The 19,441-nt window shown below is 41.5% G+C and overlaps 1 protein-coding gene across 9 annotated transcripts in view; it reads left to right on the forward strand.

Moving 5' to 3' along the window:
- TPP2 (tripeptidyl peptidase 2) overlaps window positions 1-19,441 on the forward strand; it is a 68,410-nt gene that overhangs the window by 45,078 nt on the left and 3,891 nt on the right. Inside the window, exons 20-29 of one of the 9 annotated variants that reach the window (XM_045481470.1) lie at window positions 558-654; window positions 1,711-1,848; window positions 3,183-3,427; window positions 3,684-3,762; window positions 5,939-5,977; window positions 11,440-11,591; window positions 12,727-12,823; window positions 13,863-13,993; window positions 18,209-18,416; window positions 18,510-18,581. In XM_045481470.1, coding sequence (XP_045337426.1) covers window positions 558-654; window positions 1,711-1,848; window positions 3,183-3,427; window positions 3,684-3,762; window positions 5,939-5,977; window positions 11,440-11,591; window positions 12,727-12,823; window positions 13,863-13,993; window positions 18,209-18,416; window positions 18,510-18,581 — 1,258 coding nt within the window. Of the gene's footprint in view, window positions 1-557; window positions 655-1,710; window positions 1,849-3,182; window positions 3,428-3,683; window positions 3,763-5,938; window positions 5,978-11,439; window positions 11,592-12,726; window positions 12,824-13,862; window positions 14,005-18,208; window positions 18,417-18,509; window positions 18,582-19,441 lie in introns of those variants that run through there. The other 8 variants (XM_045481487.1, XM_045481497.1, XM_045481479.1 and 5 more) reach the window with 8 other exon arrangements.

A 19,441-nucleotide genomic window follows, 5' to 3' on the forward strand; every position in this document is an offset into this window, starting at 1 on the left:
GACATCTCTTACACTCTTTGAAAGGAGTCATCTTCTTAAATCATCTGAGTGCTGGAAATACAAACGCACTTTCTGACTTTCCAGCCTAGGAATCCTGGCAGCCCTCAAGGAGGCAGCCCCAGCAGTAGCTTCCAGCCTTAAATAACATGGAAGTAAAGCTCTGGGTGTGGCCCCTACAGGACCCAGCCTGTGATGTGTGCATTGCCATCTGCAGTTTGGACAGGAGGGTGTGAGTCAAAACCTGTCTCTACTTCGACAGTGTTAGCAGTTGCCCCAATATTGGGATCTGGTTACGTGTTGACTATGTGTTGACATTTGAAAATGTTTTTGTAACCTCACAAGATTTAAACTATGTATTGCTGTGGTTCAGTCAGTAGAGAATTCTCTACGTGAATACTATATTAAAATACTATAAAATATACTGAAAATATAAAATATACAGAGTTTAGGAATGTTCATTGTCACTTATTGTGACACGTCATAGATTTTGTTGATTATAGTTTCATTGGTCTCAGTGGATGAACTCTTAAATCAGTTACACATTTGTCTAATTACAGACCACTGAGTGCAAAAACAAAACCTTTAGGATCAAGAGATGTTTTGCCAAATAATCGTCAGCTTTATGAGATGATCCTGACCTATAACTTTCATCAAGTAAGTGTTTATATAATGAAGTATAACCTTAAAATGAACTTCTGGGTTTTGTTCATGAATCATAAAGTCAAAAATGGAAGGACAAGGGATTGAGTGTGTGTGTGTGTGCGTGTGCGTGTGTGTATCAAAGAATCAAGTAATTAACTGTGGTTAATTAGGAATTATTCTTTGGAAAGTAATGATTTGTAACGATCTAAGTCCCATTTGGGTCTGAAGTCATAAACTCTAATTTAGTGGTAACTTTGCCTTTGAACCTTAGTGTTTGTAATCACTGATAACTGTTCAGTGGTTAGACGTCTCATCAATGCCAGATGCCTTCTGATTATGGCAGATGGCCTGACTGCTTTCTCTGAAGCATACATTAAAACCATGAAAAGTCGGAATAACTCTTGGGTTGAATGAGTAGTAAAAGGTAGTTGAGACTAGTGTAAATGTGGGATCTGAGAATTTATGTAGGACCAGTAAGATTTCAGCAGAATGCTTATTGGAACATAATATGAATTTGGTTTTAGTGTTTAGGAGATGATTGATTTCGGTGAATTGTCAAATTTCAGTTTTATCAAGTAATTAGAGGTCCTGAAGGATACATATTATATTCATTAATGCATACAAATAGCTGGGTTTATATTTTTAAAAGCTAGTAAAGAAGAAATATTTTTTATTACTGCCAAAATATTGGATGTTCTGCATTTTAAAAATCGGTTACCAAAAGGAAATGTTTTTAATACTTTTTTTTTTTTACTTTTTTTTTTTTTATTGTCTATTTATTTTTGAGAGAGAGAGCACAGAAGAGGGGCAGAGAGAGAGGGAGACACAGAATCCGAAGCAGGCTCCAGGCTCCAGGCTCCGAGCTGTCAGCACAGAGCCCAACGCGGGGCTCGAGCTCACAAACTGAGATCATGACCTGAGCCGAAGTCGGACGCTTAACCGACTGAGCCACCCAGGCGCCCTGTTTTTAATACTTTTAATGTAAAAATCTCATCAATAACAGTTTTGCAGATCTACATCAGAAATCACGTAAATCATGTCAAGTAATCATTCGTATTTTTTTTGTAGCCCAAGAGTGGGGAAGTAACTCCAAGCTGCCCACTACTTTGCGAACTATTGTATGAATCAGAATTTGACAGCCAACTGTGGATTATATTTGACCAGAACAAAAGACAAATGGGTTCGGGAGATGCCTATCCACATCAGGTATGAAATCAGTAGTGATTTTTAGAATTAACAGAGGCTGTTTCCTGAGATAATGAATTTCTGATTTCTTGTTTATGGTAATTTTTGTTTTTCTGTTTTTTTTTTTTTTTAATCATATAGTTTTGTATTTACTTCTTTGACATACCAGTCGAAGCTCAGTTAGTTGTCTTGTATAAAATAGACTGTGACAACCTCTCAGCCATGTAAAGTCAGCTGATTCAAGTTTTGGGGTAGAGGAGGGCACGGGTGATGCCTGCAGACGCTGGCCGGCATAGCTTTTTATTTTAAGTATTTCTCCTTCCTTCCCACTGCTTCCACCCATCTGAAGGCTGAAAGCGGATCATCTAAGGTCATATGAGCATCTTGAAATGATCCCAGCTCTGAACTTGGTGAAAAGCACTACAGCAGTGTCTTCAGTTTACTAGAACTTTGACATTCATTTCTTCCTGACATGGCTGTTTACTCAGCACTTACTGTATGCCATGCACTGTGCTTGGTACGATTGTCTCAAGGGGAAAAAATCTTTTATTCAAACAGTTTGTAGAAATTTCATCCGATTAAAATATCGTTACCAAGAAATGAGGTATTTCCTGTAACATCTATAATCTTATGCCAGATAATGAAAATAATTTGCGCAGGTTTTTTTCAATTCACTAGTCAGGAAATGATTTCCTTTTTCTCAAAGCAATCCCAGCCCCCCCCCCCCCCCCCCCCCCCCCCCGCCTCCTCAGTGCAGACTGGGTTACACGGTGCCATTACTTTATTGTTTACAATCTCCTCGAGAGAAAGTGCTGATGCAGGATATGGCGTTCCACGCTCCTGAACAGGCTGACTGGGTGAAACGTAGTGGATTTGTACTCCTCGATCTCTGCTGGCTCCCTGTTCTCCCTGTTTGGGATAAAGAGGCGCGGCGTTCTGGCTGTAAGATAAAGACGACCCGCTGTGTACGCACACACGTGCGCGTTATTGGTCTTAGATATTATACGGCACCTCAGTTTTGCTAGGTTTGGTGGCGTTTTATCCATGTTCTAAAGACTCACAAACTAGAAAATCATGGCTCTCGTCAGTCTTGAGCAGACACTGGTGTAGCTGAGAGAATGGGCATAGCCTGTTGTCGTGGCAAAGTGAGGGCTTGGGAGGCATTCCCGCCCGCAGCTCCCTTACCCTTTAGTCTGCACGTGGCCGTGGATGGTTCACATGGTGCTCTCAGCCCTGGTGTGCAGGCAACTGTGTGCATGCTCTGTGTGTGCTGATTGTTCCTGCTTATTCTCTTACTCTGAGTTCCATTTACTTGGCTAACCAGTACTTTTCCCAATGTTCTTTGTCTTTTTTAGTATTCTTTGAAACTGGAAAAAGGAGATTATACAATTCGACTACAGATCCGTCATGAGCAGATCAGTGATTTGGAACGTCTTAAAGATCTTCCATTTATTGTTTCTCATAGGTTGTCTAATACCTTGAGCTTAGATATTCATGAAAATCATAGCCTTGCACTTCTAGGAAAGAAGAAATCAAGTAATTTGACATTACCACCCAAATATAATCAACCATTCTTTGTTACTTCCTTACCCGATGACAAGTAAGTGGCAGCGTTGCTTACAGTTAATGTCTGTCCTAAATACTGTACTGTTTTTATGTGAGTTCATTACATTGAGCTAAATTTACAGTATATTGTCACATACTGTTTTAGACTAAGATGATTTTTCCCTTCGATTTTTGAAATCTGAGCTACAGGAATTATTTCAGATTACGGTTGTTTTGATGGTTTACTCCAATTACCTTTGTGAGACTTTTTCTTTAGTTCCTTTTTTTTCTCTCTTAAACTTTTGTATTAGAATACCTAAAGGGGCAGGACCTGGATGCTACCTTGCAGGATCCTTAACGTTATCAAAGACTGAACTTGGAAAGAAAGCTGTAAGTATCCATTTTTTTTAATACTGAAATTACCTATTCCAAAATTTCCATTTCTTTGAAAGATGGGAATTAATCCCACACTTTAGAATGGGTAAAAGAGAAAAAAGAGAAGGTCTCCTTGGTGGGGGGGGGGGGGGGGGGGGGGAATTGGTAGTTTTTTTCCCAAATTACTGGAAAAGTCAATTAATACTTGATTATATTTTAAAATACTTAGTATTCTTTTTCCTAAGCCTAAGTACTTGGGTTCAGAACTGACCCTACGTTGCATGGCTAATACACTTGAATTTCCTGTGACTCATGTAGGTTAAACTTGGCTTAAGTGAATGGGACGTTTAAAATTAGAACATTTTATATGATCTTAACCGACATAATATTGCGGATCTAGAAATAAGTCAGATCTTCTAGGGTTACTTTGAGAAAACAGAATGATTATTTCTAATGAACAGTATTTTTTTTTCACTAGTACACACCTTTCTTTCTTGGAATTTTGCATAATTGTGTAGATAATTACAAGATACTTCTTTTGGCATTGCCTTTATAGTTTCAAAATTATGTTATTAAAGACATACTTCTGGTTGTTACATTTTAGAGATAAATGTTACAATTTGATAGGTACCTGTTTTAACTTTTCCATCTGTTTTCGTTACAAATTTATTATCTATATGGGTCTGTCACCTTCTGTCATCATGTTAGCTCAGTGCCAGTGAAAGTTGTCATTCTTACAGTTTTGCTTTTCTCCCTAGCATTAGTTCTTTAATAGTAGCCTACCACCTGACACTGGAGTCTATAAATGCCGTTACCAAAATGAATAGATCTCATGCATCTTAACAAGTATACTTAAACTTCTTGCCACTGTTGAACCAAAGGTCACTTATCACTGTCACAGAAGCATAATTCAGGAATTTTGTGCTTTGAAAAACTCGTTTGCCCTGATATTTCTTGAGTCTCATTTCAGTGGATACTGCAGTTGACCCATGAACAACACAGGTTTGAACTGCACGGGTCAAATTCTCTGTGGGTGTTTTGTTTTGTTACGTTACTAAATACAGTTCAATCCTGTAGACGTATTTTCTCTTCCTTATGATTGTCCCAGTAACATTTTCTTTTCTCTAGCTTACCTTAATGTAAGAATATACACAAAATGATATGTTACTTGTTTCTGTTATCATTAAGGCTTCCAGTCAACAGGAGGCTGTTCGTAGTTAAGTTCTGGGGGGAGTCAGAAGTTATACAAGGGTTTTTGACTGGTGGGGGGTTGGTGCCCCCAGCCCCCTGTCGTTCAAGGGTCAACTGTACTTTTTTACGTATACACTTGAGTGTCATTTGATGAGAATCAGTAGTCACTGACATTGGAATTCATAGATGCAGATTTAAGAAGTCCTAGCGCAGTCTTTTCTTGTGGGCCTCGCTTCCTGGACAGCAGGGCTGTTTCCACTGTGGGGCTCCCCAGATGGGGAGACTGGGATGCTCACCCAGATAACTCTTCTCAGACATCTGCTTCCTTGGAAAACCATTGTTATTAAAAATGCACTTTTAGCAGTTCAGAGAGATATAGTACTTCCTGGCTACATCCTTTCAGAGGCAGTTGTGAAATTAAATGATAAAAGTGTGGGATTAACTGTATTTACTACTTACAAGGTAATTACTTGAGGGGTCGATGGTTCTGAAAGAGAGCAAAAACCTAAAGGTGCAGAGTTCATATACTCGTAGCACATTGTTTATACTCTTACCTCCCTAGTCGCGTTGCTCGCGCCGGTGTGGTAGTTGGGAAGGTGACTGCTGTTACACTTCTGCCTTTCATGGTCACCTTGAATGAGGATGCCTGGGCGTGTGTGATTGTGATGTCCTTGAAATCAGACTCTGGACCGTCCACTAAATTTAATGTTTTTCAAGAGTGTTTTGATAACTAATGGATTTTGCTGTCCTCAATTTTTTGAATACAGAGTTGAAAAACATTTGCCCTTAGGAGTAACGTATTGGAGTGCGTTTTTATTAAAATGAGAGTGGCAGTGTTGCTTTCTTGAAAAGCCTGCCTTTGTGATCGTAGACCTGACCCTTCTAAGCACTGTGACACATGCAGGTGAGACGTAAACCGGAAGACAATTAGACCGAGGTGGTGTCTCCATCCTGTGTAGACTGTGCATGTTTTCTTACAGAATGTCGTTCTAACTCCCAGGGGCAGTCTGCAGCAAAACGACAAGGAAAATTTAAAAAGGTACTGATTGTCAGTTCTTAAAAAAGATGTCTTAAAGCCTTATTTGCATATTAATTAAACTTTTTTTCTGTCACTACTGTAATCTTTTTTAAAAAAAATCTGTCCCTTAGTTTCCTTTCTAAGTTCTGCGGCGTAGTGCTTTTAGCTTATCAGTGTTGACATACTACTTTCCTGAAGTTTTCTTTCCTGCCATCAGTTGCTGGAAGACCCCTGTTTTATATGTGTGCAGAAAAAAAATTAGTGCTATTCATTTCTTAACTACAGATATGATACCAAATGGTCATATTTGAAATTTGCATATCTAAAGTCCTACAGAGAAATGAATGTAATTGTTTTTTGTAGTTATATAAGCCAAAACAATTATTTTTAAAGTCTAAAAACATTCTTAAATTAGATTTGATCATTAAAATATTAAGGTATTTGAAAAAAAAAAAAAAAGTGTATTCCCTGCTCTGGTGTCGTCTTAGTTCTGGAAGAACAGACACAGAGCAGTGGGCAGGAGGAATGGAAATACGGACCATGAACCCAAAATTAAAACTTATGCTAAGAGCACGAGCAGGTTTAAGACCATAACTCGTGTGTGACTGATCGACTTCCCTGCAACTTATTAGACAATGTCTGATTGACTGCTGAAGCCAAATTGAACTCAAAAAAGGCAGAATTCAACTTGGGGTGTACTTAGAGAAAGGGATGTAGGTATTCAGTGAGCTCTCTGATGAAGACCTACTGGCCTCAGTCAGCATTTTCATGATTTCTCATGTTCAGGCAGGAAGCATTGCATGGAGAATTTGTATTTTAAGATATAAACAAAAGATAACACTGTTTCTTAATTCATAGTGATGTGAAACGGAATCACCATTTTAGAACAGGTACAATTCTTTCATTTAAAAAGACTTATGAAATGTATATGTTATTATGCAATGGTAAACACTTTGTCCAAACAAAACGCCCCACTGGGAATCATCTTTCCGGATAGAGGACTATCTACTTCACTGTAGACCAGTATTTCTAGCTGAGATCTTGACCCATCTGTGGGCCATGTACATTCATTTAATGACGTAGCCAGCTTCAAAATGAAAACAGAATAAAGTAAGAAGTGCCGTTCATCAGACTCCTAAAATGAGTTTCTTTTTATCTATAGATTGTTTATCTTTGGGTCGTCCTGAAAATGGCTTGAGAGCCACTACTTCAAAAAATGAGAAAAAGGTCTTCTAGAAGCCCATTAAAAATAGAAGGTGCTTATCACAGAGACATAGCTGGGATTTTTTTCTATTGTATATTTTGGTTGCTCTTCTGGGAGTTTTGGTGGATTTTGTTTGGATTTGGTTGTGTAAGGAAACCATTAAATGAGTAAGAAGGTTATTATTACTTGGTTAGGAAAGCTTTATATAAAGGATGTGGCAGCTAGAGTTGCCTCTTCCCATTTCTCCCTGTCTTCAGGGCAAATACGTGTGAAGCTCTTATTTTAAAAATAATCATTATTATAGTTTTATAGTCCCATTACCAAAAAGACGTATATGTTAATTTATTGCCTGAACAAAATAACCAGCTAGCTTTTGGTGCATAGCCCTCAGTGTATAGTTCCTCTGTATTTCAGTGACTTTTGATTTGAAAATCTAGGTTACCTTTTTTAAGTTCATTGTCGTATGAAAGAATATGGTTACTTTCAACAGATGATAAATAGCATTCAAATATGATACTAATTTTAAAATAGCTAGTTTGTATGAAGGCATTAAAGTTTTGAGTTTAGCCATTAATAATCTAAGAAGAAAATTACAATTTTTGAACCAAAATTTAAATGGCAGTTATGTTGCCCAAAGAATAATTATCGGTTTTGCAGGTCGATTGGACTTTCTAAAGGAAATGGTTCATTTCAGACACTGTCAAAGTACTTGGTGAATAGCTGAAATGGATGTTTTTTTTTAAAAAATTGTTAAGTATCAACTATAGAGAACTTCAGCATTTCTGCTCTGAAGATTCATCTTGCCTACCTTTTTAAATCATAATCAAGATTTCTCAAGATTTAATGGCACAAAATGATTTCTATTAAACTGACCCTGTACTAAGTCCTTGAGAAGTGAGTTAAAAAAATATTGACAAAAAGAACAAGTGAACATGATAAAACAAAAAATAACTCAATTTTTCTGTTGATTAGGAATTAAAACTGCCATGTTCATAATTTTTAGTAATAAAAAATTACTGTCCCAAAATATTTTATAGGATTTTATTAACACTTAAAATAGCTAATTTGACATATTTAATATTTAATAATTAAAATGCTGATCACAAAAGCTTGATTTCCCCCCACTTCAAGGTCATTAATCATAAATTCTCCGTCTCGTGCTTTTACTGATAGTTTATGGTTGCCATGGTACCCCATTTCTTCCTATTTATAGATCTTTGTTAGCGTTAGTTGTTAATCGTACATTAAGTTAATGGGTTGCTCATTTTAAATTCAATTCTGTTTTCTCTCTTCTGTACTAAAATGTAATAGCAAATGCCTTACCTTTGAGCTTCAGAGGAGGAATTGCCTCACAGCAGAGACTCCTTCCCATCCTGACAGTTGCCCCTGTCCCTAATCAGGCAAGGAGGAGGGGATCTAAGGGAGGCTCACGTTAGAGTAGAGTCAACACAGCCAACAAGGTTGCCTCCTGCAGGCAAGCGTCCACGTTCTAGTGCAGTGGGTTCCAAAGAGAATAGGACTGTAGTTAGAGGGTCAGCGTTCGAGGCTGTCTCTGCCCCTTAACTCTTCAGTGGATTGTCTGTGCTGCACGGATGACACTGAGTGAGTGATCCTTTCCCAGAAGAACCTGATGGTTAATTAGCAACTCAGATTTTGCAGATGCTTGAACTCGGCTTTGCCCGGGCAGTGCCCACTTAGGAAGGTGACCTCAGGAGGAGGGGGGAAGGATGGGTAGCAGGGTCCTGAGGAGCTGGCCCAAGCAGAACCCCTGCTTCTTTTCCCCCGTCTCACTCTGCACACGCGACCTTGGCTCGCCAGTGCTGGCTCCCGGCCTCCGAGCGGGGCCCTGAGATGGCTGCAGGTGGATGTGTGTGGTTCCGTCCTCCCAGTGGTCCTAGCGGGCTTCAGACGGGTCCTGTCGAAGTGTGGCTCCTGTTTGACGTCAGAATGCTGTCAGAACTGCAGCAGTAGTTGCTTATAAAATTTAATTGTGAGAATTGCTAACGTGGGGATATCCGTGTTGTATTTACACCTGAAAATCCTATTTGGGGGAACGTGGGGTCTTGCAATACTATTTTCTTTGACTTAACCCGTGTAAAGTTTTTTTCTGAGATTACTGTGATTAGGGGAGTAAAAGTCTTCTTGATAACATAATTTTTTCAGTTTTAGAAACTTTGTTAATTAAAACAAATAAAAGGTTTGAATTTAGCAGCGTTTTTAATATAAACCTGAAGATAGAGTTGGAGAAGTTGACCTAATAAATAATGACAATTAAGGGCACCTGGTTATTGTGCCAGAAACAGATTAGCCAGTGTAATATGGGGTTTGATTTCCCAGATAATGCATTAGTTTCCATCAGTAAAGACTTCTGTGCTTTCATAGAATAGAGGGAAATAGATGTAATTAGAATTACATTTCTCTGCTCTCTTCCAAGCGAAGCTTCTCGAACCGTCTGTGCCTGTTTACTTCCCACTCTGTCTGCATCTCTCCCAGGCAACCCTTATCCCCCGCTGTCCATGGAAACAGCTACTCTCTTGTCATCTCTTGCCGTGGTAGCAGCCACTGCTGCCGTTTGGTTCTTCGGGGTTCTGTGGCAAGCCCCGCCCCAGCTACAGGCCCTGGTTGACCACTCCTCTCTGCCCGCTTGTCCTCACAGCCCCTCTGGGGCCCGTCTCCCTCACTCCCAAGCATCTTTGAAACCGTAGAATGCTTTGGATCAAGGCCTGGGCTTCCTCTTCCCCTCCCTCAGCCCTGCTCAGACTTATTTGTCCCCAACTTGCAACCCCATCAACACCACTGTCAATTCTGCATCATGGATTTCTAATCCGTCCTCTTCTTCCTCTTCTACAGCCTCTTCTTCACATCAGGACGGTGCTGGGAATTCTAGCTTTGCTCCCTAACTTGTCTCCCTCCTTCTTGACTTCGGCCATCTATCATCCATTCTCCAGATAGTATGAAGAGCTATTAAAAACAAACCAACATTTTTCATCTGTGTCGGATCCAAAGTCATTAAACAAAGAGCAGAAAGAAGTCTTTAATCATGCCACTGCCTTGCCTACAGCTGTCCTGTAGGCTTCCTCTTGCATTTAGAATAAAATCTGTATTTTTGTGCCATATTCCATCAGCCCCACTTAGTATGGTTGCTGCCCATTTGCTCTTGCCGTGTCCACAAGCTCGGGTTTTTATACGTCCTCCTCTTCTGTCTTCGGACTCTTCTCCCTCTCCTCGTTTGGGTCGGTTAGGTTCATTGAGGCTCTTCCATTTAGGTCATGTGGGTTGACTTAGACGGGGTAGTCCCTGTTCCAGCACCACTGTGTCTGTGCTGTTCCCCCACCGTACTGAGCAGCTGCTCTCTGTCCCTGCATTCTGTTTCATTTTCTTCCTATCATGTGGGATTAGCCGAAACTATTCATTACTTGTATGTTGTCTGTCTTGCCCCACTGGGATGTGTTCCCCAAGGGCAAGGAAGGGCCTTGTCTGCTTTGTTCTTCACCTTGTAGAGCCTCACAGGGCCTCAATAAGTCCTGTCGATTGAATGAAAAAAATTTTTTCTTTAAATTTTCTTAGAAAAGAGGGTCTTTCTTAAAATTCTAAGTTATTTCCTTCCCTTCTCAGGTATAAGATGTGAAAGGTCAGTAGACTTTCATAATTAGTACTTTTTGTAATTAGTCTGTTAGGTAAAACTAAGAATACAAAAACACTCAAATGGAGGAAAGTTTGTTCTTACCTCCTTTATTTTTTGAAAGATTTTTAAGTAATCTGTGCACCCAGCATGGGGCTCGAACTCACAACCCCAAGATCAAGAGTTGCATGCTCCACAGACTGAACCAGCCAAGTGTCCTTTACCTCCTTTATTTTAGAGGAGATTTAGAAGCAACAGTACTTTAAAGTTTGGGAGAAAATTCCTTTGGTCACAGATTGGATTTTGTTTTTGAGTTTTTTTGAGGGAGAGAGAGAGAGAGCAAGTGGGGAAAGGGCGGGGGGTGGGGGAGAGAATCCCAAGCAGGCCCCACACTGAGCACAGAGCCCAACATGGGGCGCAGTCCCACGAACCGTGAGATCATGACCTAAGCCGAAACCAAGAGTCGTGATGCTTAACCAACTGAGCCACCCAGGAGCCCCACAGATTGGAAATGTTTATGTATTGTGGCCCTTAGGATCTGGAATATAATGTAGTACAACTCAGTGCAGCCTGTGTTATGTGATATTCAGGTACTGAAGATGATTGTAATTATGTAAAATGAAGCATGTTAATCTGAGACTCTTTCCACATTCATAGGATGTGATCCCTGTTCATTACTACCTAATATCTCCGCCAACAAAGACTAAGAATGGCGGCAAAGATAAAGAAAAAGAGTCAGAAAAAGAGAAAGACTTGAAAGAAGAGTTTACTGAAGCATTACGAGATCTTAAAATTCAGTGGATGACAAAGTAAGTTTTTAATGGATTTTGATCCTCTGTTTACTTATTTTTCCGGTTACGACAGTGTCACGTACAGGTTCATAGGCCGTATTCAGGAATGTTAACAGTGGGTGGAAGGGTTAGACGTGCTTTTATTTTATTCACTTAATTTTGATTTGCTCTCAGAAGAGAATTTTATTAGGATGTGTGAAGAAAATAAAAATCACTTTTTTGCCTACTCTCCAGGGGTGGTTGTTGTCCTATCATTATTTTCTCTGTATTTACACATGTAGCAGTATGAATGATGTTGTGTCCTAGTTTTCCAGTGACTGTTTGATGATGAGCATTTCTTGGGTCATTTGATAGTCCTTTAAAATACCATTTTTAATGACCACGTAGGAGGTGGTCCTGTTGATGAAATGTAACCTACTTAAATACTCTGTTTGGCATATACTTTGGCATATACATTTATAGCTTTTCTCCATAATGCTGTGCCGGACATTTTTATACATACAGTGTTTTAAAATAATCCATTAAGAGCATCTGGGTGTCTCAGTCAGTTAAGCGTCCAACTTCAGCTCAGGTCATGATCTCATAGTTCATGGGATTGAGCCCCAGGTTGGGCTATACGCTGACAGCATGGAGCCTGCTTAGGATTACTCTCTCGCCATCTCTCTCTCCCTCTCTGCCCTTCCCCGAAATCAAGAGTCAGACACTTAACCCACTGAGCCACCCAGGTGACCCTGGATCATTCTTAAAGGTCATAGGTCATAGGTGCAGAGCCATATTCCCCAAAGTGTCTCCTCTGTCAGTGCAATTGTGATGTGGAGCTCTAACTCACAAACTGCAAGATCATGACCTGAGCCAGAATCAAGAATCGGACGCTTAATTAACTGAGCCACCCAGGCACCCCTCTTATTGAACTCTTAATTGAAATAATTTTCAATTTGATTTGCTTCTCTGGGGTTTTTTATATTTGTTTTTTATTTATTTTTGTTTTTTATTTATACTCCCGGCAAATAATGATAATCCTTGTCAGTGATTACATTTCAGATTGATGCCTTCCTTATGTTATGGATTGGGACTTCAAAATAATGTTAAATAATAGAGAAGACAAATTGTTTTCTTTTTAAAAGAAATGTTTCTCTCTTTCTTATATACATAGGCTGGATTCTAGTGACATTTATAATGAATTGAAAGAAACATATCCTAATTATCTTCCTCTGTACGTTGCAAGACTTCATCAGTTGGATGCTGAAAAGGTTGGACATGTTCAATCTTAATAGGAGTATTTTAATTTATTTGTAACATGAGATACAGTTTGTATGTTTAGTGAAAATGCAGTTTTCTATTTGTTTTGTGCTTCTGCCAAATGAAAACATGTTTCCTCAAATTGAATGTTGTATTGACTATTTTCTTGAAGGTAATTACAGAACGTACTCATTCCTGTGAGGTCAGCCTAAGACTCCCGCTCACAGTTTTCATCAGTGGGAGGAGGAATAGATAAAGATATCCTAAGGATCACTTTTCTGACATTCACCTCAGGAGCAGTGGTCCTGGCCTGCTGCAGATCTAAACACTGTCAGCAAAAGAATTCCTGCTTTTCATGAACTTTGCTCATTTTTAAAATTGGCCATAGTTCCAAGCTATCTTAACACGGCCCAGCTCTCGCTGGTAATGATGGCCGGTAGGAAGGTGCTCGTGGCCAATCAGAAATTGTCAGGGGTGCAGAGTGAACTTGAAGGTGTTGAAGGGAGACCTCTGAGACTAGCAAAAGAGAAGACCGCTGAGAGCACCTGGAGCACCATGGCGACCGTATAGTTAGACTGTTGGGTACATTCTCGTTTATTCTCACCTTCATGGTTTTAGTAATAAGTTAGGAAGAATTTGTTCATCAGCCCGTTTGTTTTTTGGGGGGTCTTTTTGGGTTTGTTTTGTTTTGTTTTGTTTTACTTCTCTTTCCGTGTGGTGTGCGGCTAGAGTAACATAGCAGGTCATGTTTCTAAGAGGCCCAGGAAAGGAGTTGCCTGGGTAGAAAGCTGTTTACATTTCTATGACCACCTTTTACCTCCCTTATTTGCACCATTTAACATCAGTGGGGAATGTGAATGAGGTCTTTTCTAGAGATGCTGACACTGCAGCCCCCACACTATGAGGCAGCACACACCCCCTGCTGCCAGCAGAGGGCTCGGCCCCTGACTCTGGAGCCGCCACCCTTGCATTTGAGACGGAAGTGAAGGGACTTGGATGGACTCGCTGACACCATTTCTTTTCTGATTTCTTCTTTTTCTTCCTCCCTAGGAACGAATGAAAAGACTTAATGAAATTGTTGAGGCTGCAAATGCTGTCATTTCTCACATAGACCAGACAGCCCTCGCAGTTTATATTGCGATGAAGACTGACCCCAGGCCTGATGCAGCTACTATAAAAAAGTACCTAACCAGTAAATAATCTTTCTTGCATCTCATTTCTTAGTTACTTTTTAAAATTATGGAGAATATTCTTTTCTGAGAATTGTTGTGTCCCTAGAATTATCAGTATTTGAATATCCACCCGTAGATAGTTTGTAAGAATTCTTTCCAGTTGTTGGAGATTTAAGCAAAAGAAAAGGACTTTGCCTTCTCTACCTTTTGGTGCTGCTGGTCTGGAGAGATTTGAGTAGCTGTGACCTAGCAGTCCTCTCATTTGGGAATCGGTGTGAATGTGACATGTGCAGAGGCAAACACCTAACACCCTGCAAAATCAGTTTCTAAACTGCTAATTGACCAATAGTGTGAAAAGCCCAGGTTTAGTATGTAATGCCTGGTAACCCAAATAGAAATAAAGTTAGATTGAAACCATCATAGCCACTTGAGTTAGGAACCGGCTTTAGAGTATTCTGTGCGGTAAAGGGAAAGGGAGGTTTAGCTTTAATAAAACCCAGTGCGAGGCACCGCTCTGTGGTGGGTCAGCATGTGGCCCCCATGTGTTGTGTGAGGGTCCCTCAGCCTCACCTCTGCCTTCCCTGAACTCTCTTGTACCACTTTCCTCTCTGTCACTTTGGTTCATGTTCACCCAAGGGTCATTACCTGCAAGGGGAGAAACACCGCCTCCTCTTACAGCTGTTGTAACGAATGAACCAGAAGTGTTGAGTCCGCCCAGGAAGTGCTGCGATTCTTCTTCAGGATTCCGTCTGCTGGGCAGAATCCTTCTTTCTACATGAAGTTCCTGATTCTGAACTGCCGGAACTCTTGGCATTACGCTACGTTCTAAATTGCTAGAACTGTTGGCAGGACTAATGCTGTAGCTCTTACGATTGTTACAGTTTTTAAGCAGAATAAGATTTATTCAGGTTAGGTTGCTGGCATGTGCGCACCCTTTCCCACCTTCTAAGGGAACAGTCTCAAAGGGTGCTGTTTTGTCCATTTCTGAAGTGCCAGGTATGTACAGGGAAATCTTTGGGGTATGTTAAATACGTGACCTTATTTAAACTTAATCTTCTAAAAGACATACCAAGTAGGAGTGTTTTTACCCCGTATCTGCAGAAGAGCAGACAGGCTCAGAGACTGCGTGGCCAGCCTCGGGTGCCGGAGCCGGAAGTGGGAGAGCCGATCACACCTGCTCTGCCCTGGCCTGGGCCCCTTCATGTCTTGATAAGCAGCCCCTTGCATTCCCACTCGTCGTGAGAAGATTCCCACGCCACTGACCTTTGTCTCTCGGCCCAACCCCTCCCCTCCATCTCCTTCATAACTGCCGTCTGCTGACAAGCCCCTTGTCCTGGTCCTCAGGCATCCACGTCTCAGCCCACAGCCATATCCCAATGTCTTCTGTCCCCCGTGGGGCCCCTGGCTTCTCGCTGGAGTAGTCTACACTGCACTCTACTACCTGAATTCCACTCCGTGTTAACCCTCTTTGAGGAGTTGTCTGGGCTTGATCACCTGTGAGAAGCTCATTGCCAGAGACAGTGGCCCCTTTGAGGATGCCTTGACCTCACTGCGGTATCTGTTATCAGCTGCCCCCATCCTTCCTAGCATCTGTTGTTTCTTAGTTTGGGAAAATAGTATCTCTTCAGATTTGTGTGTGTAGGAAATAACATGCTTGGGCTCATTTTGAAATTTCAGTAAATATTAAGGTCCGTTTATTCCTGCTCATACTTTGGCCTGTCTTTCCTAAATCTTACTGTCCATGGAGGAAGCTCTTAATTCGCGGTTAAAGTGAGCTCACAAGACCCAGAGTAGTTGTGTTTTCAATCTCGTTAGTCCCTTTTTTCTCACAGTTTTTATCTCAGGTGCTGACTCCAGTGACTGTCAAAAAGTAACAGTCTGATAGGATCCTGGCTTTAAAGATTGTAGCTGTAGTGACTTTCACACCTGCTGGGATAAAACTAGAAAAGAGGCATCAGACGTGAAAATTAAGAGAAGCTGGTTAGTCTTTGGCAACCTTAGATCGGTTTGTCCACGCTTATAATTAAGGTATTTGCCGTGGCCCTTGCTTTGGCCAAACCACGATGGGCTCAGACACGCCACGCTGAGCAGAGGGCCTCGTCCAGGCCCGGGGCTCCTTGTTCTGGGGCGAGGGCCTCAGGAGCGGGCCGCATTTCTTCCATTTCTTGTAGCAGCAGCCGGCGAGCAGGAGCAGCAGCCCAGCATTCATTTCTCATTTCCATGCAAAACTGTTTTTACTGTGGTCACTCATGTGTCAGAAATTGCGATAGCCACTTTGTGATCTTAAAAATGATACGAGCTTTTCACAGGTGATCCGGTATCAAGTTTCAGTTAAACTTAATTTATTTAGGCCATTAAAGTACCTGATTGAAGCTCTTCCTAAAATATGGCTATCGCCACTTTGATCGGTACCTAACTAGATTTGATTCAAAGATGTTTGTGGAGCAAACACTGCAGTAAAGCACCACTGAGAGGAACGTGAAAAAATGAACAGGACGCTCTTAGAAAGCATGCGCTCTGATACAGAAGATGCAGTTGCTAGGTGGGGTAAGATTGACAGTTACAATGAATACTTTAAAGTGTGAAAGCCCATGGGAAGCAGAGCTGACTTCCTTTTGAGTGGAGAAAGACTCATGGATGAAAGTACGTAGTCAGTTCTAAATTAGATGAGGGTGGGGAATGAATATTCTAGATATGTGGGATTCAGGTTACTGGATCAGAGAACACTGAAATAGGGGTCTTGTGGGTAACTTGATCCAGGCCTGGCAAGTACAGCACACCTGTGCCACCCCTGAAATTCTGCCTCCTTCCAGCCCTTCCCGGGGCAGCTGGGTCCAGCCAGGACTGCCGTGAACGATCAAACCTGCCTTGCCGATCCACTTCTGTTCCAAGGCCCCCTTTCTCCGGCACAAGACGGGGACGGTGATTGTGTCCCACTCCTCAGCTGCTGTAAAAGCATAAATGCGGTGCTGGTGGCAAGACATTTCAGACGGCGGCTGGCCGGGCACCCGGTAGAGGAGAAGCTGCGTCCGTGCCCTACAGCTCCTAGATCTTTTTGTTCCTGAGTCCGGAGTAACCAAGCAGTTCCCAGGCGCATTTCCACAGAGAGAGTGAAAGTTGGTTCTTTTAAGCTTTGCAACTCTTGGCTGAAAGTCTTAGGCACCTTTTTTGGCAAAGTTTTATCTACTTTGCAGATGTATTAAGGAGGGTGACTTTGTTGGGTTGTAACAGGTTGTTTTGGCTTCTTGTCTTTCACGCTATAATTCCTGTTGATTTTAGAGTGCCTGCAGATTTCATATGTTGCACATTCCACTCCGGGTCCTTCAGAATCATTCTCACTCTTACAGTTTGTTCACCGGTGTCTGAGTGCCTCGGGGACACGCGCCCAGCGCTTGTAATCCTCATTGCCCTCACACGTGCGGGACATGAGTTGGACAAAATGCCCAGATCAGCAAGTATCCTAAAGACTCACACTGTCCCCTGGAGTGTAGGTTGTTACTGTATTTCATTCAGCGATGATTTATTGAGTTTCTGGTCTCTGCCAAGCATTGTCTGGGCACTTGAAATACATCAGAAGGACACGGCTCCCGCCCTGCAGCAGGACCATGTTACCATCACGACTAAGAGCAGGCTGTCCAGAAGTAGCTTCAGGTTCTGCGTCTGTTACTGCCTAACTGTAGGACCTTGAACAGATCTCTGTGCCTCAGCTTCCTCCTTGGCAAAATGGGGATGATTACTAACTAGTATCTTACTCATAAAATTATTCTGACTGCAGATGAGTTCTGTATATAAAAGTGCACGTCCAGGGTAAGCGTCATACGGTGTTTGCTCTGTTTATAAATGAAAGTCTCCTTCTGAAAGAACTTGTGTGTGTCTGTACAGAAATCTGTAATGATTGCTATTTATAAGAAATCTATAGAAGAGTTCCTTAGCTGACAGAACTTAGAACTGAACTGTCCTTCATTTCTGTTGGTTTATGGCCTCTGTTTCAGCCAGATACAGCTGTCGTGACTCAATCTGTATGTGTAATGCAGTGGCTCATTTGATGTTTGTTAGAAATAAGGACTTTTATTTGATGGATAATGCAGATGTAAATACACGGCTGTACAATATCTCTGCGTTGTAAATCTGAGGCAGAGAACGCATGAATTCAGTTTCAGATAAGTCTGTACTTTTAAAAAATGATTTACTGATCTGTGAGTTATTTTTTGGTTTGGAACACAGTGATATGGACAAACAAAAATCTACCCTCGTGGATGCCCTTTGTAGAAAAGGATGTGCCCTAGCTGACCACCTGCTTCACGCACAAGATCAAGATGGTGCCGTTTCAGGTGATACGGAAGGAAGAGAGGAGGAAGGAGAGAGCACTCTGGATTCTCTGACGGAAACTTTTTGGGAAACTACAAAATGGACTGATCTTTTTGACAATAAGGTAACCTGTCTGCCTCTTGTTTGGGCGCAGTTCTTGGGGGTTGCTTCACAAACCTTTCTTGGGCCCCATTGCCTCCTCTTTGCTGTTCCCCAGCTGCCTGGCCAGAAGAGGAAGACAATACATGGAATGTGGCTAAGCTGGGCTCTGAAGAAGACTCTGTGTTTAGTGAGACCTCATTTGTCTTGCCTGTTTTAAACCATTCTGTTCTCTTCTCTGTCTGCATAGCAGCCTTTTGGTGGAGGCAGTTACTTACGAAGCTAGAATTAAGAGCATCTCGAGGTCGTGTTTGTGCCTTCCCGCATCTGTCTATGTGCTGATTTGTCGGGGGTGGAGGGGGGTTGCTGGTTACTTTACATGTCATTTTTCTCAAAACCTCTTTGACTTTTAAATAATTATCACCTGGATTTATAGCTCATCAACTTTAAAATCCAGTTCAGAAAAAGTCACATTGATGAACTTTTTGGATGTGGGTTATAAAAACATTTTAAATCTCTTTTAGCCCTCTACTAGAGTTCTCACGGTAGGGATTATATAACTCCCAAGTTGCTGTCAGTCTTCCTTTCTTCTGGAGATAAAAATAAACTAAATGAAATCAGTGGAAATCTCCTGACCCAGCACAAGCCCTTGTTTGTGTTCTACTAGACAGATGCTTGTTTTCTAGATGCACTGTGATCTTGTGTGGTACAGACCTCTGAGACAGGAGAAAAGTTTTCACCACAGCACAGTCGTGCTCCTGCCGCGGAAACGGAGTCCTAGGCAGGAAACCGCAGGAGCCAGTGTCACAGCAGAGCTTGAGAATTTGGACCTGAAATCAGGCCCTGGAGTGCAAATCCCACTTCTTCCATTTTTATCTGTGTGACCCCTCGGCAGGTTTCTGAAACCTGCTGAATGGGTACTCAGTACACGGAAGGGCCTCCGTGATGCTTGCTCTTATTCCGAACACACACCTGTTGCACGTCTGCTCCCCACCCAGTGCTGTGCTTGCTGCTGGAGAAAGATAAGAGCCTGGTGGATAAAAACTTGAC

This window comes from Leopardus geoffroyi, chromosome A1 (genome assembly GCF_018350155.1).
Source record: "Leopardus geoffroyi isolate Oge1 chromosome A1, O.geoffroyi_Oge1_pat1.0, whole genome shotgun sequence".
Taxonomy (NCBI): Eukaryota; Metazoa; Chordata; class Mammalia; order Carnivora; family Felidae; genus Leopardus; species Leopardus geoffroyi.